Source organism: Oppia nitens, unplaced genomic scaffold (genome assembly GCF_028296485.1).
Source record: "Oppia nitens isolate AA-2021 unplaced genomic scaffold, nextdenovo-longstitch-racon4-pilon3 scaffold7_pilon_pilon_pilon, whole genome shotgun sequence".
Lineage (NCBI taxonomy): Eukaryota > Metazoa > Arthropoda > Arachnida > Sarcoptiformes > Oppiidae > Oppia > Oppia nitens.
Genome location: NW_026533251.1, coordinates 4,023,828 through 4,039,878, shown reverse-complemented (window position 1 = coordinate 4,039,878; position 16,051 = coordinate 4,023,828). Strand labels below are relative to the sequence as shown.

At 28.4% G+C, this 16,051-nt stretch overlaps 4 protein-coding genes across 4 annotated transcripts; 3 read left to right on the top strand and 1 right to left on the bottom strand.

Moving 5' to 3' along the window:
* Positions 1 to 3,318: 3,318 nt before the first annotated feature.
* Positions 3,319 to 7,154, top strand: LOC128963727 (cholinesterase-like). Its single transcript, XM_054310241.1, has 5 exons — positions 3,319 to 3,331; positions 5,281 to 5,405; positions 5,526 to 6,297; positions 6,379 to 6,892; positions 6,992 to 7,154. Exons 1-5 carry the CDS (start codon positions 3,319 to 3,321, stop codon positions 7,152 to 7,154), a joined length of 1,587 nt encoding a protein of 528 aa, XP_054166216.1.
* Positions 7,155 to 8,108: 954 nt separating this feature from the next.
* Positions 8,109 to 9,972, top strand: LOC128963726 (acetylcholinesterase-like). The gene is made up of 4 exons (XM_054310240.1): positions 8,109 to 8,296; positions 8,388 to 9,132; positions 9,215 to 9,713; positions 9,816 to 9,972. The coding sequence occupies exons 2-4, from the start codon at positions 8,529 to 8,531 to the stop codon at positions 9,970 to 9,972; spliced, it is 1,260 nt and encodes a 419-aa protein (XP_054166215.1). The 5' UTR covers positions 8,109 to 8,296; positions 8,388 to 8,528.
* A 680-nt stretch (positions 9,973 to 10,652) lies between these two features.
* LOC128963725 (cholinesterase 1-like) lies at positions 10,653 to 13,503 on the top strand (the record flags this gene model as incomplete). The annotated part of the gene is made up of 6 exons (XM_054310239.1): positions 10,653 to 10,865; positions 10,959 to 11,333; positions 11,429 to 11,804; positions 11,870 to 12,392; positions 12,461 to 12,723; positions 13,484 to 13,503. Coding segments are annotated over 6 exons (1,770 nt in total), but the record flags the coding sequence as incomplete, so codon positions are not given.
* Positions 13,504 to 13,616: 113 nt separating this feature from the next.
* On the bottom strand, positions 13,617 to 15,852 carry LOC128963724 (acetylcholinesterase 1-like). The gene is made up of 4 exons (XM_054310237.1): positions 15,840 to 15,852; positions 15,029 to 15,461; positions 13,878 to 14,960; positions 13,617 to 13,788 (listed from the first exon to the last, which is right to left on the bottom strand). The coding sequence occupies exons 1-4, from the start codon at positions 15,850 to 15,852 to the stop codon at positions 13,617 to 13,619; spliced, it is 1,701 nt and encodes a 566-aa protein (XP_054166212.1).
* Between the last annotated feature and the right edge of the window lie 199 nt (positions 15,853 to 16,051).

Genomic DNA, 16,051 nt, shown 5'->3' with positions numbered 1-16,051 from the left:
TAAACTATACGGTTATTTTGTTACAAACCAGACTTAAAGCATAATTTTAAATAAAAAAAATTAAATTAAAATATTATAATAACTACTGTTCTTAATTAAATATCTTTATATATTAATATATATTGTATTATTGTTGTTATATTTATTATTCAATCTACTTTACAATCATTACAATATATATTTGAGTTTAATATTATATATTATTATTTAGCTTTTTAAAAGTAATATACAAATAAATAATAAACAATAAATTAGTGTACAAATAATATTTCATTTAATGCTAGAATTAAATCTCTATCAATCAATCAATTAAAGAGTACAGTATTAATCAAAAAAAAATAAATATCTGATTATTTTATTATTATTATTAAACTAAATTAAATTTTTATACATTTTATCTCGTATTTATAAATGTATATTATATTTTGTAAAATAAACATCTATACAGTAATGTTATCTAATAAACTATTAATATTATTATTTTATTTGCTATTTAACTTTAGTAAAAATTAATTAATATATTACTGTTTTAAATTACTTATTTTTATTTATTACTAATTATTTTTAATTTGCATTAAGTTATGTATTTTTTATCATTTAAGTTATTTTTAAAAATGTACTTAAGCAATGGCATTGAATTTATGTTAGTTTTTTTGTATGGACCTATTATTCATATTACAGTATAACGTAAAATTTTATACTATATTACCACCAATTTTTATATTATTACTGTATTATGTAAACTCTCTTCACTTTAAGGCGTGGCTTTAAGTAGGTCTATATAATGGGCCGATATTTGAGATACTGGTCTCTTGGGTTTTGACTTTGCTATAGAAAGTAGAAGGATTTCACATATGGGTGCGAACTTTTTATCTGCATATTGTATTAAAAGTAAAGCTAACACAGAAAAAAAATTTGGAGAAAAAATATTTTTAATTAAAAATGCGCCTAAAAATCAAGTAAAATAGATATTACAATTCAGTTATATATACTGTATTTTATAGGACAAATATACAGTTATATTTTGAGTTTATTTGATAATCTTTATTCTAGTATTGAAAACATTTATAATAGATATTCAATTATTGAAAATAATACATCTATTCATGAAGTAGTAGTTAATCCTGCATATGGGATACTTGAGTTACACATAGTAGAGAAAAAGTATAGTCATAACGCAGATGTTCGCTTAAGAATCAACTAAAGTCCTTAAAATTCAAAATTGATGATATTGTTTTTGTTTATACTCCTACTAGAAAGTTAAACAAAAGCGAAAAATTATTGCATCGATTCTACGGTCCATACCGTATAATAGACATAAAATCCCCTGTTAATGTAAAAATAATAAATCCAAAAAATAAAACCGAAGTTTTACATATAAGTAGATTAAAAAACTACCAATATGAGACAGATAATTAATTAGATATTCAATATAAAAGCAGTAATATAAATGTCACAAACAAAATAGATAACAATGAATTCATAAATATATAGATTTTTATTAATTTAATTTTATTACCGAAAATGTATTATTAAACCATGAAAATATATATAGGTATACCCTGAAATTGTATTATTAAACCATGAAAATATATAGGTATACCCTGAAATTGTATTATTAAACCATGAAAATATTTAGGTATACCCTGAAATTGTATTATTAAACCATGAAAATATATATAGGTATACCCTGAAATTGTATTATTAAACCATGAAAATATATAGGTATACCCTGAAATTGAATACAATACTATGAATATGAATATACATAATATAAAAATGCATAAACATACCGTGAAAATATACATAAAAACCATTAAAATGTAAAAAAGTTTAAAACTTTATAATATAATTATCAAAAACCCCTTAAAAAGGTTAATTATTTTAACAAAAAAATACAAATATTGCAAAAAAATAAAGCAAATCAAAAATTGAAAAAAATAGTTTATTAGAAAAACAGTTATATATTAATTATAATTAATTACTGTATATAAGATACATTTATAAAACCTGTAAATATTTATATAATATTAAATATTACAACAACAAAATTAGTAATTATGAAATAAAAAAATATATATATATATAATATACACCAATATTAAGAGAAACGATTAAAGAAAAACAAAATTAAGAGATCAATTTAAGTTTAATATTGGCGTTCACCGGTGCTTTATTGCCGAGACAATGATGTTTCTTGGATTCATTTGAATGGGAACTAATATGGTCGGCACGAAAAAGACGCGTGGAATTCAAGATAACACCACATATGGGACAGACCGGAGAGTAGTCGCGCCAATATTCGAAAACAATTAAAGAGCCTGATTTTTCAATTAACGAGACCCTCTGGTACGACTTAAACATTGAGTCGGTAATAGCTTTCGAAAAGCTGGAACCAGCAGATACGCAAATAAATCCTATCTGATTAACAATTTCGGGCACTGGCGGAAAGTCGCAATCGCAAAGAAGTTCATTTGACTGGTGAACAAATTCTCGGACACCAGGAATAACCACAAGCTTTCGAGCTCCTGTCATCAATGTGCGGTCCAGATACCATCCTTCCGGCACAACTGTTTCTCTCCAATGTTTCAGTCGTTCAACAACGGCACTACCAGCAGCTACAGGTAAAACAACATGATTATCGACTGCCTCTACAACAATGGAAGCGGAATCGGAATTTTCGGGGATCAAAACAATGTCACAATTGACAAGAGTTTCTAATATTCTTGACTGGTAGGCAATGTGCTTATTCAAGGAAATCAAGTTATCATTGATTTCACCGATGGCGGCACACATAGCAGAGTTCGTTTGGGTTACACTTTCCCGAAGTTCGGTTAACTCTTCCTTAAGTATACGGATTTCTTTGGGTACTGTATTATCGAACACCGGTGGAAATAAACCAGCAACCGGTGGTTCAAGAAAGTCCTGAAAATAAAAATAATAATAATGATTAACAATAATAATATCGAACCTCAGAAATTTTGGGATTTTGGACACCCCTATTGATAAATTGGCGTACGGTATGCATAAATATATCGCCAAATCATAATAATCTGGTTCATCCAATTGGGGGCTCGAATATATCGGGAAATTAGGCTGTCAAATCGCGGGCTAAATAAATCATCGTCTCCTGAAACACCACTTACAGACATTGTGAGTAACTAAAGGATAAAAAATAAATAAATAAAAATAGTTAAAAAATAAATTTCGCATGATAATAATTAAAAATAATTAAAGTTTATCAAATAAACAGATAAATAAAAAAAATTAAATTAATAATATAAAATTAAAATAACGCTGAAAATAAATGACCTAAGCATGCAGGGACAAGGTAGGTATTTGGCAAAATTGGCATCTATTTTTATACTAACTTATTTTAAAACCCTGGTTATTTAAGTTTTTTTATTATTTAAAAATTAATAATTTAAAATTAAACACTAATATATTTAAAAATAAAAAAAAATTATTACTAAAATAAATAGATATATAAAATATAAATCAATAATTTTTTAATAATTAAAAATTCAAATTAATTTTACAAACAAAATTTAATTAATAAAATAATATTATATATATAATTTACAGAGATAAAATTATTAAAAAATTTATTAATAATTATACTTGATTAATTAATTAACTATTATAATATTAAATATATATATTTAATTAATTTTGTAAAATTTTTTATAGTATAATGTATACTGTTTTTTTTTATAATTTTATATATATATTTATTGATAAAAACAGTTATCATAATGCAATCAATATTAATAATTAAAATATATATTTTGATTATATTAAATTATAATATTATATCTGAAATTTTTATATAAACAAAAAAATATTAAGAAAAATTAATGATATTAAATAGATTGAATTTAAATAAATAAAAGTATAATAAATTATTTTAATGCTATTTATAAATTTATCATGATTAATAAATAATAAATTAAGTATTTACTAAATATTAATTAATTAATAAAAAACTAAATATTAAATAATAAATTAAAATTAATCAAATAACTAATAATTAATAACTAATAAATTAAATAATTTAAAAATATTTAGAGAGAGAGAGATACTATATAACTTATTTCTTTATGAAATAATAATAAGATTTAATTAATTAATTTATTAAAAAATTTAAACTCAATATTAAAATAATAAAATCAAAATTAATTATTAAATAAATATAATAAATTTAATTATTATAAATTTAATTTTAAAATTTAATATAGTAATCATTTTAAATATAATAGAAATTTATATAAAAAATTTTTTACTATAATATATTAGACTATATATTTTTAAATATTGTTTTTTTTCTTTTAAAATTATTTAACAACTTATATAATTACTGTATATTATGATTTTAATTATTATAATAATAGATTATGTAATTAATTTTTTTAACTAATTTTTAACTTAGTATTATTAAATGTTTTTATAACAAATATAAATTAATTTTCTTATATTTCAATATAATAGTGTAAAATTTTGATATATTTATTTTTTATATACAATATTGAGTTTATATGATTTATATTTTATATAAAAAAATAAATAATAATTAATAAATTGCAAGAATTTATATTAAATTTATTATAAAATAAAATAAAAATATTTATCATATTTAAAAATAAACATTAATCAATTAATAAATTAATAAATTTATTAATTAAAATTAATTAATAAAATTTAACTAAATAAATAAAAATATATATATAAAAATATATATATATAAAGACTTACATATATCACGTGACTATTGAAATTGAAGGTCAATGAATTGTTTGTTATAAACAGCTGATTTAAATTTCAAATAAAAATAAAATTAAAACAAAAAAAATTATATTAATTATAATAATTTAAATTTAATTAATTATCTAACTATATTTATCTAATAAATTTATATTATTTTATTTCAATACAGTTTGACCAAAAAAAATAAATAAATATAGATATATTAAAATTTAATTTAACTAAACTTACCGAAATGTATGCAGTAATTAAATTATCCAATATTAATTTAACACAAATTAACCAAACAAAATTAAATTAATAATTTTATTTTAATAGTTATAGTTATAGTAGTAATTATTATTATAACTATAAGTAATGAGAGATATTATTGAAATGACAATACTATCACTAATTTTAATAAATATATATACAGTATATATAGAGTATATATACAGTATATATAATACAAAAAGTCCCAAATTTAAGGTCAAAAATTAAAAACGTTTTTAATTATTTTTTTAATTAAATCGGGTACAGTAAGGGGTCAATTGGTGGATGTCCTCAATACAACTGTCCGTCAATTTCTAAACATACCGTATGCCGAACCACCAGTTGGTCCGCTAAGATTTGGCCATTCGGTACCACTTAGTAAACCTAAACCGGTAACAAAATTATTATTTATTACTAATTTTTTATTAATGTTTTATTATTATTATTATGTTGTTGTTGTTCATTAATTTGAAAATCTTAATAATAAAAATTTTTAAAAAAAAATAATTCAGAATATAATCGATGGCACAAAACGGGGAAATCTTTGCTATCAATCACCCGATACTCACGATCCGTATGAAAGCGAAGACTGTTTAGTACTAAACATATGGACACCAAATGCTAAGACTAAGTCTAACATTAAGCCAAAACCTGTTATGTTTTGGCTATACGGCGGCGGACTCAACACCGGCTCCATATTTGGCGGACTATATGATGGTCATCGGTTGGCCGCTACTCAGGATGTTATTGTTGTTACGGCTAACTATCGTCTCGGGAAACTCGGGTTTCTCTACGGTGCGGACAACTCGGCACCGGGCAATGCCGGACTATCGGATCAGATAATGGCGTTACGATGGATCAGAGACAACATCCAGGCATTCGGTGGCGACAGAGATCGGGTGACAGTGTTTGGTCAGAGCGCCGGTAGTCGATCGATATCGGCGCTGATAGTCTCACCCGAAAGTAAGGGACTGTTCAGACGTGTAATTTTGGAGAGCGGATCATTCATGCATTGGAAGCAAAGAGGATCACAAACAACCAGTGAGGCCCTCCAGGAGGCACAGTCTATAGCCCGACAGTTGAACTGTACAGTACATGACAACCACACCAACAACAACAACAGCAACAACAACACAGATGATAAACAATGGTTGGACTGTTTGCGCAAATGTAAGCCAACAGAGTTTAGCAAATTTTATAAAGAATTTACATTTCCATTGGACGGAACATCATTACTACCCATACCTATACAACAGGCATTTGAATCGGGAAAATACACAAAGGGTTAGTTATTTTTTGCTTTATAATTGACTTTATTATTATTATTAAACTGATACTATAATCTTTATTATTAAACTCACTTAGGTTTGGATATTATGGCGGGTGTGACACTCAATGAGGGTTCAACGTTAGCTATGGGTGGCTATCCTTTGTTGCAAAAAAATATAACTGAATCCGATTTTCTTAAGTTGATCGGCGAAGTTGACAACACTTATCACGGACTGGATGTCCAACGGGTAGCCGACCACTACTTAGCCGGAGTCGACCGCAAATCGCCAGAATCCCTACGACTGGCGTTTTTCGACTTTTTCGGCGATATTCATGTCAAATGTCCCCTATATTTGTTTAGCCGACAATACGCTCGGTTGTCCCATAACTCTAGTCGTCAACAACAAAACAACTATTTCTATGAACTAACCTATCAGAGCAAGTTGGCTAAAATGTGGGGATGCGGTGACGGTATGGGTATATGTCATGGCAGTGAAATTGAATTTGTTTTCGGTGTACCGTTGACTATGAACGACACCATACATACCAAAGTAGACAAAGAGTTTAGTTTATATGTCATGAAATTGTGGACAGATTTTGCTAAAAATGGGTAAACAAACAAATAGTTTTGATTTTATACTAAATATTATTATTAATATTTTCTTTTATATTATATAAGTTTTTATTAATATTTTTTGGCATTTGTTAGTAAACCCGATACTACTGGCACGTGGCCATTGTTTTTGTCGCGCGATGACAGTCCCGATCAGCACATGTATATCAAGGACCTTAATCCGTACAATAAGACGCGCGTGTTTACCGATTTGTTTAAAAACTCGTGCGACACGTTTTGGTACAATTATTATTTATAGTGTTATATATATGTATATACTTAAACAAATATTATAAACAGTTTGTCTATTAATTGCATTTATTTTTTTTCTAAAAAAAATATAATTAAATTAATAGATTACACATTAAAAAAAATTAAAAACAAATATTTTTTAAGTTTAATACTTATCTTTTTTTAAAAAAATAAATTCTACTACTGTAATCATATTTTTTTTAATTATTTTTTATATAAAATTTTATATTATCAGTTAAATAAAATTTTTAACTTCTTTGTGAATTATTTTGTTGTTGTTGTTATTATTTAACTTAAAAATAATAATTGTATTTAATTATATATTAATAAATGTTAAGCTATGCATTAATGCAATATTATATGATATTTAAAAATATATATATTTAAGTTTAATTAATAATAACTTATGACCATTTATATACACTAATCAGATAATCATTATCAAATATAATATATATATATCATAATTTATACTGTATATATTGTATTAACTAAAAAATACAATATTACAAAACGGATCTACAAAATATTTAAAAAATAATTGTTAATAAATTCTATATAAAAATATCAATGCTTTAAGTTAATGATAATTAAATTGTAGTGTATTATCTATTAAAACATTATTTTATAATTACTTGTTGGTTATTTTGCACAATTTATATTTTTTATACATATTTGTAGTGCACAAAAAATATACAATAAGTAAAAAAACATATGGAAATAATTTTTTTATTTCTCAATTATGGAATTATTTTTTTATCTAACAATAACTTCACTTTATTTAGATAATAATTTTATTAAACTATATATATATATATATATATATAGCTAATATTTAATATTTATAAACTACTAAAAAATATATTTGCAAAATTAATTAAAATATATATATAAATATTATTTGTGTTAAAAATGTTTAATAAACTATACAATAGAATCTGTTTATTAGTAATATTGTGCATACAATGTATAATATGTTTGAACAATGATTTCAATTTGGATGTCAAAACAACATCGGGTACAGTAAGGGGTAAATTGGTGGATGTCCTCAATACAACTGTCCGTCAATTTCTAAACATACCGTATGCCGAACCACCAATTGGATCGCTAAGATTTGGCCATTCGGTACCACTTAGTAAACCTAAACCGGTATTTATAAAAAAATAAGTTATAAATTTATTTATTAACTTTTGTTTTTTGTTTTTGATTAACTTTGAAAATCTTTTTTATGACAATTCAGAATATAATCGATGGCACAAAACGGGGAAATCTATGCTATCAATCACCCGATAGTCACAGTCCATATGAAAGTGAAGACTGTTTGGTACTAAACATATGGACACCAAATGATGTAAAATCGGATAATAAACCGAAAGCAGTCATGTTTTGGCTGTACGGCGGCGGACTAAATGGTGGCTCTATATTTGGTGGATGTGATGGCCATCGGTTGGCCGCTACTCAGGATGTTGTTTTTGTAGCAGCCAACTATCGACTGGGGAAACTCGGGTTTCTCTACGGTGCGGACGACTCGGCACCGGGCAATGCCGGACTATCGGATCAGATAATGGCGTTACGATGGATCAGAGACAACATCCAGGCATTCGGTGGCGACAGAGATCGGGTGACAGTGTTTGGTCAGAGCGCCGGTAGTCGATCGATATCGGCACTGATAGTCTCACCCGAAAGTAAGGGACTGTTCAGACGTGTAATATTGGAAAGCGGATCATACATGCATTGGAAGCAAAGAGGATCACAAACAACCAGTGAGGCCCTCCAGGAGGCACAGACTATAGCCCGACAATTGAACTGTACAGTACATGACAACCACAACAACACGAATAACAAACAATGGTTGGACTGTTTACGCAAACGTAAGCCAACAGAGTTTAGCAAATATCATAAAGAATTTACATTTCCATTGGACGGAACATCATTCCTACCCCTACCTGTCCAACAGGCATTTGAATCGGGAAAATACACAAAGGGTTAGTATGTGTTTTTTTTAAGTATATCGCTAGTATATTATATACATTTAGGATATTAAACAGATATTGTGTACTGTCATAGGCTTGGATATTATGGCGGGTGTGACACTCAATGAGGGTTCAATGTTGGCTATGGGTGGCTATCCTTTGCTAAGTAAAAATATTACTGAATCTGATTTTCTTAAATTGGTCGCCGAAGTTGACACCACATATCACGGACTCAATGTCAATCGGGTAGCTGACCACTACTTGACCGGAGTCGACCGTAAATCGCCAGAAGCCCTACGACTGGCGTTTTTCGACTTTTTCGGCGATCTTCATGTCAAATGTCCCGCCTATATGTTTAGCCGACAGTACGCCCGATTGGCCCATAACTCCAGCCAACAACAAAATGTCTACTTCTATGAGCTGACCTACGAACGAAAAAACGGCTGTCCCCAGGGTATGGGTGTTTGTCATGGCAGTGATGTTGAGTTTGTTTTTGGCGTACCGTTGACCTCACACGACTCGGTGTACACCCAATTGGACAGAGATTTTAGTTCAGATATAATGAAAATGTGGACAAATTTTGCTAAAAATGGGTAATTTTTTTTTAAATTGAAATTATTATTATAAATAATAGTTTAGTTATATATGTTTATAATTAAGTCACTTAATTAACTTATAACGTATATTGCTTACAGTAAACCCGATACTACTGGCACGTGGCCCGAGCTTTTGTCGCGTGATAGTCCCGATCACATGAAAATCAAGGATCTTAATGCACACAATAAAACGCGCGTGCTTGTCGATGTGTTTAAAAACTCGTGCGACACGTTTTGGCATGATTATTATTTGTAATTTTGAGTTTTATTGATAAAAATTACACGAAAATAATTAATATTTTTATTATTATTACATAATAATAATAGAATAAATTAAATGAAACTTGTTAAATAAAATAAAACTTAATAAATAATATAAAACTAAATAAATAAAATAAAACTTATTAAATTCAATATAACTAATTGAATAATAAAAACATTAATAATAATAATTTTTATGATAGTAGCAAAATATTTTTACTAAAATTTATAGTTTTTATCTTGAATTAATAGTTAATAAAAATGTTACTACATTTTTTCAATAAATATAAAACAATGAAATTAATTTAATTAATTAATATAATAATTAAAAATCTATAAAAATATTTATACTAGTACTTTTTATTTTATTATTTTAATGATTTTGCAATTTATTTATTATCAACATTTACTTAGATATTTATTTAATGTAATGTCATTAAAAACAATTTCAAATTTAATAGTACTGGTATACTATAAAAATATATTTTATATATTTTTTATTCATATAATTTAAAAGTATAAAATTGTATTAATATATTGCAATTTTCCATTCAATTCAGTAATATTACTGTATTTTTAAAAATACTTGAAATTTTTTTTTAAAAAGGGAAAATAATTTTAATATTATAATCATTTATTTTTTTATTATAAAAAATGTTTAACATTTTAAAATTATTTGCTTTGTTATTGTTATCGGTATCTAATGAATGTCTCAAAACAAATAATACGATAACTATAAAGACAGTTAGTTCAGGTACACTGAGAGGACAGTTAGTCAAAGTATTGGGCCATCAAATCGGACAGTTTCTGAACATACCTTACGCCGAACCGCCAGTCGATAGATTACGGTTTGCTAAACCGGTGCCATTAAAGGCCAGTGCCACTGATGTAATAGTTTTTTTTATTAAGTACTTGTACTCTATTAAGCACCTTGATATATATGATTTATGATTTATGATTTAATATGATTTTTATTGATAGACTGTCCGCGATGCTACCAAACCGGGTAACTCATGTATGCAATCGCCCAGCGATTCAAGTTTGCATGAAAGTGAGGACTGTCTAGTTTTGAATATATGGACACCGATTATTGGGAGCACCGGCAATAGTAGTAGCAGTAGTGTTGGACACTTGAAACCGGTTATGTTTTGGATCCACGGTGGTGCCTTCAATCGCGGCTCAATATTTATGCCACAATACTACGGCCATAGACTGGCCACGTATGATGTGGTAGTAGTTTCGATCAACTATAGACTCGGTATGTTTGGCTTCCTATACGGTGGCTATAATGATGAGTATGAGGAGGGGGCGCCCGGAAATGTCGGATTGTATGACCAGTTATTGGCACTCAAATGGGTTAGTTAGATATAAAAACAGACATTTAGTTAATATACGTTTGTTTTATTATTAAGTAAGTAATTCAACATTTATTTGTTTGGTTTGATGTACAGGTGCGCGACAATATACACATGTTTGGCGGCAATAAATCGGCGATAACACTATTTGGTCAAGGTGCCGGTGCTATATCTACCACTGTACATATACTGTCACCACTTTCCCGGGGACTGTTTGCCCGGGCCATCATAGAGAGCGGTGCAGAGTATCACTACTGGGGACGTCCATACAGGACTCCAGAAGAGTCACTCGACGACACTCATTGTTTGGCCAAACAGTTTGGTTGTAGTGCGGACTGGTTGTTGTGTTTGCGTAATGTCAGTGCCGACAAACTAGTCAAATATACCGATCATATTACCTATCCGTTAGAGGGAACTCCTATTTTACCAGCATCTGCACAATACGCGTTCGGTAACGGGAGTTATGCACAAAGTAAAGCTGATATAAAATTTTTATTTTGCAATAGTAGTAATAATAATAAAATAAATAATTACTAGACATAGACATTATGGCTGGTGTTGTCAAAGATGAGGGCTATCCTGGCATTGAGTACGACTTTCCCGATGTTTCGGACAGTATGACTGAACGGCTATTCAATTTGTTGGTCAACGAAGCCAACGACCAGCTTCACGGCATTGATGTCAAAGCGGTTGACCGATTTTATTTGCAACACGTCAACAAATATAACCCTGATCAACTATGGCACGCGTTTGCACGTGTTTACGGTGATGTACAGATCAAGTGTCCGACATATCTGTTTGCCAAACAGTATGCACTGCACGATAAACACCACACAACTAATAGTAGTAGTAGTAGTGTTGGTAGTCGTGTATACTTCTATGAGCTAACCTACCGAAGTCAAGTGAGCACAGATTGTCAGACGACAGGCCGAGTATGTCACGGTTCAGACCTGCCGTTTGTGTTTGGAGTTCCTCTGAATGACACAACTAATTACAATATAACTGATATAACGTTCAGTACGGCTATTATGCAAATGTGGACCGAATTTGTCAAATACGGGTAAAAGAGATAACTTTTTAAATATAGTTTTCTAGTTTTAATGACACATTTATTTATCTGGTTGTTAGAGCACCGGGACCTCAATGGCCATTGTTGCTGAACACCACAGCAAACAACATAACCAATTATACCAGTGATGTTTCATCAATGACTAATGTGCGCGAACTGAACCCGTGGACTATGGCGACGACACGTGATTTGCACCATACGTTTGCCCACACGACGTGCGATACGTTTTGGCGAAATTATTTCCAACCCGAACCGGTACCCAAACCATTGTCGTCGACTAACAGCACCGGTATGGATGTGCACCCGTTGTTTGCCGTACTAAGTTTATCAATGTCATTTTTGATTTATTATGCTATCAATATATAAAATGCTGATTATTTATTTTTTATTAAAAATAATTTTTTTGGTAATGTTATTAACATATTTTATTATTTAATAATTAGATGATCCAAATTAAATAATGTTATGTAATGTTAAGCACACAATTATATTTATATATTACATAATATTAAAACATCAAATTGTTTATAACTGTTATAGTAATAATTATATAGATAAAGATTTATATATTATATAGTTATAATTTTTAAAATAAGAAATTATATTAACAATAATAATATAACAAAATTATTAAAATATATTAACAAAAAATTAATACTAATTTTATCGTAATCTCTAATACCTGTATATTATCTCAATACTATTTCATATATTTTTTATAACTTAAAAATTTAACTATATTTTATTATTTTATTCATAATAATCAAGTTTAAAATAAAGATAATTAATATTTTTATTCAAGTCTATAGACAATTATTATAACAAACAAACAAACAAACAAACAAACAAACAAAGTTTGTTCAAAATTTTTATTAATTTTTTTAAATTTTTTTTTAATAAATATTTATATCTGGTATAACATTATTGTCGATATTATTATCGGATAAAAAATTATTTTCATTATCTGGTTGTTGTTGTTGTTATTGATCACTGACCACCTAATCATATAATCTGATTCAATCAATAATAAATCGCAAAAAATAAAATCATATACTTTTTTTGTTAATATTTCTATACTTAAGTAGCTTTTATTATATTATAAAAACTTATTAAAACTTATATTATAAAAATTTATTAATTATATACAAAAAATATATACTTAATTTTTTGTAGACATTATGACTTCAAAAATTAAATTATAATAAATTATATTAATTAATTATTATATCGATTCCATAGACTATTACAATAGTTATTTTTTAAATTTTTATTATAGTTAGTCAAACGTTTGGGTTTATTACTAAACTCATAGTACGGTGCGATGACACTACTGTCCAATGAGGTATAAAATTTAGGCCAATTCTGGTTATCCATAAAACCCGGTTTTCTATAAGTTTACAAAAAAACAACAAAATAAATATACTGTATATCATGTTATTTTAAGGAAAATAGTTTTTTTTAAATAGATATAAATACCCGGTTTTAGCAAAATTAGTAAATATTTGCATCATTTCTGCGGATATTTCCCGTTCGCGATCCGCGTATTTTTTTGCCATAAGAAAGGGTTGTCCAAACACTGGGAGGACATCAGTTGAATGACAGGCACCCATCCATTTGGTACACAACGAGCCCAACCATTTAGTCAGTAGACCAGCTTTTGTTGGATCAACTATTTTGGTATTATAATAGTATTGATAGACATTTACATCGGTGTTGTTGTTTTTGGTCAACAATTTGCCGAATCTAGTTGTCGGACACGTCATAACGTAGTCGCCAAACGCCTGACCAATAGTACGGATCAGCTGATCGCTACTAGTTTTATTGGACAGACCCTTGAAGTAAAGTTTAGACACTTTATTACCATCAATGGGACGATTAGCTGAAAGACGGGATGAAAATTGTTTCAAATAATCATAGGCTTCACTGTATGTAAACTTTTTGGGTGTAAAAAAGTTGAATGTTTTCGGATCGACTAACAGTGCCAACAGTAATGATCCCTCATCTCCGGTATTACCAATCAATAGACTAAAGTTTTGTTTGTGTTCACCCTTTTCCAACATTTTCAAACCGCTAGCTGTTAATAGCTGTCCATCTTTAACTGCTACAGGTATTAGTTTGCCTGAACTGTCAAACGGTGTACTGGGATGTACAGCCAATTTATCTGCCGGCACCTGACGTAGACAGTCAACCAGTTGTTTAGTGAATTTACTTCTACTTTGATTTAATTTATCACTACTACTACTACTACATCCTAGTGTTTTGGCCTGACTTAGCCAATACCGTATACTATCAGTTGGCTCTGCAATGCTCTTGTAGACAGTGGCGGCACCGGACATCATAATTGCATTTTGAAACAAATGTCGACTTTTCGGCGATAGGATTAGTGCACTAATGGATATACTGCCGGCACTGCCGCCAAATACAGTAACTCTATTGGGATCGCCGCCAAAATGTCCGATATTTTTTTGTATCCATTCCAGTGCCTGTATCTGATCCCAGATAAACATATTGCCCGGTGCCTCATCAGAACCCACGTTTATTAGTCCTAATAGACCTAATCTGTTAGATAAAAAAATATAATTTATGATTATTTTTTATTAACATAACAAAAATTTTTCATATAATACCTATAATTAATAGTAACAACAATTACATCTCCTTGAGTGGCCAACAACATAGGATTGTAGACGTCCTCACTGGACGAGCCCATAATAAATCCTCCTCCATGTATCCAAACCATTACCGCTCGTTTACGGTTATTATTATTGAAGGACGACTTTGCGTTAAAAACATTAAGATAGAGACAGTCCTCACTGGGTTTCGGATTTTGCATATACACCAAAGCTAACGGTTCTTGTTGGCAGGGTGCCGGCCATTGGTAGGCATCTAACGGTTGCAACCATTTCCTAGCCGGCAGCGGACGCCGAAATCGTAGCGCACCGACCGGTGGTTCGGCGTATGGAATGCCTAAGTAGACCTCAACTTCTGTACTTCTGTTGTTGTATGGTTGGGTGCGACCATTGATACGACCGTTTTCTACCGTTACCGACACATCGCCAGCTATGACAACATTGATCAAAATTATTACATTCAGTATAGATTGTAATGATTTTTGTTGTATTGTTGTAATAAACATTATTTTATCAAATATTTAGTAGCAATATATTCTTATACTTGATTTAAATTTTATAATTAAAAAAATCTCTCAAATTTTTATATACAGTTTGTTGCACTATATGTTGCACTATAGCACTAGTTGTACCCTGGTATTTTTACTGCACTTATTAAGGTACACTAATACAGTATATTAATATACAGTATTTTTTTAAAAAAAAATTACTGTATATTAATATTGTAAGTACAATATACTGAGTAACCTTGTATATAATTGTTTATTTATTTATTTTTTGAAAACAATAAAAATTTTATAATTTTTACATTTATTATACATAGGATTGCCAATTATACTCCAATTGATTATTATTAAGTAAAATGCAATAATACATATTAGTACTTCTACTAATAAAAAAATAATTATATTTATTTACTAATAAAACATTTTTTTAATTTATTTTATATTTTAATTATAATAATAATAAGTTTTTTATTAAATTGAACTAAATTTTTAAAATATATTAAATTAGAAATGA

Coding starts and splice junctions, on each gene's coding strand:
- LOC128963724 (XM_054310237.1), bottom strand. Junction 14,961..15,028: donor GTTGTTACTATTAATTATAG/GTATTATATGAA, acceptor TTTATCTAACAG/ATTAGGTCTATTAGGACTAA. Junction 13,789..13,877: donor ACTAATTTTGCTAAAACCGG/GTATTTATATCT, acceptor GTAAACTTATAG/AAAACCGGGTTTTATGGATA.
- LOC128963727 (XM_054310241.1), top strand. Junction 5,406..5,525: donor CACTTAGTAAACCTAAACCG/GTAACAAAATTA, acceptor AAAATAATTCAG/AATATAATCGATGGCACAAA. Junction 6,893..6,991: donor ACAGATTTTGCTAAAAATGG/GTAAACAAACAA, acceptor GGCATTTGTTAG/TAAACCCGATACTACTGGCA.
- LOC128963726 (XM_054310240.1), top strand. CDS start 8,529: ATGTTTTGGCTGTACGGCGGCGGACTAAATGGTGGCTCTATATTTGGT. Junction 9,133..9,214: donor ATCGGGAAAATACACAAAGG/GTTAGTATGTGT, acceptor GTACTGTCATAG/GCTTGGATATTATGGCGGGT. Junction 9,714..9,815: donor ACAAATTTTGCTAAAAATGG/GTAATTTTTTTT, acceptor TATTGCTTACAG/TAAACCCGATACTACTGGCA.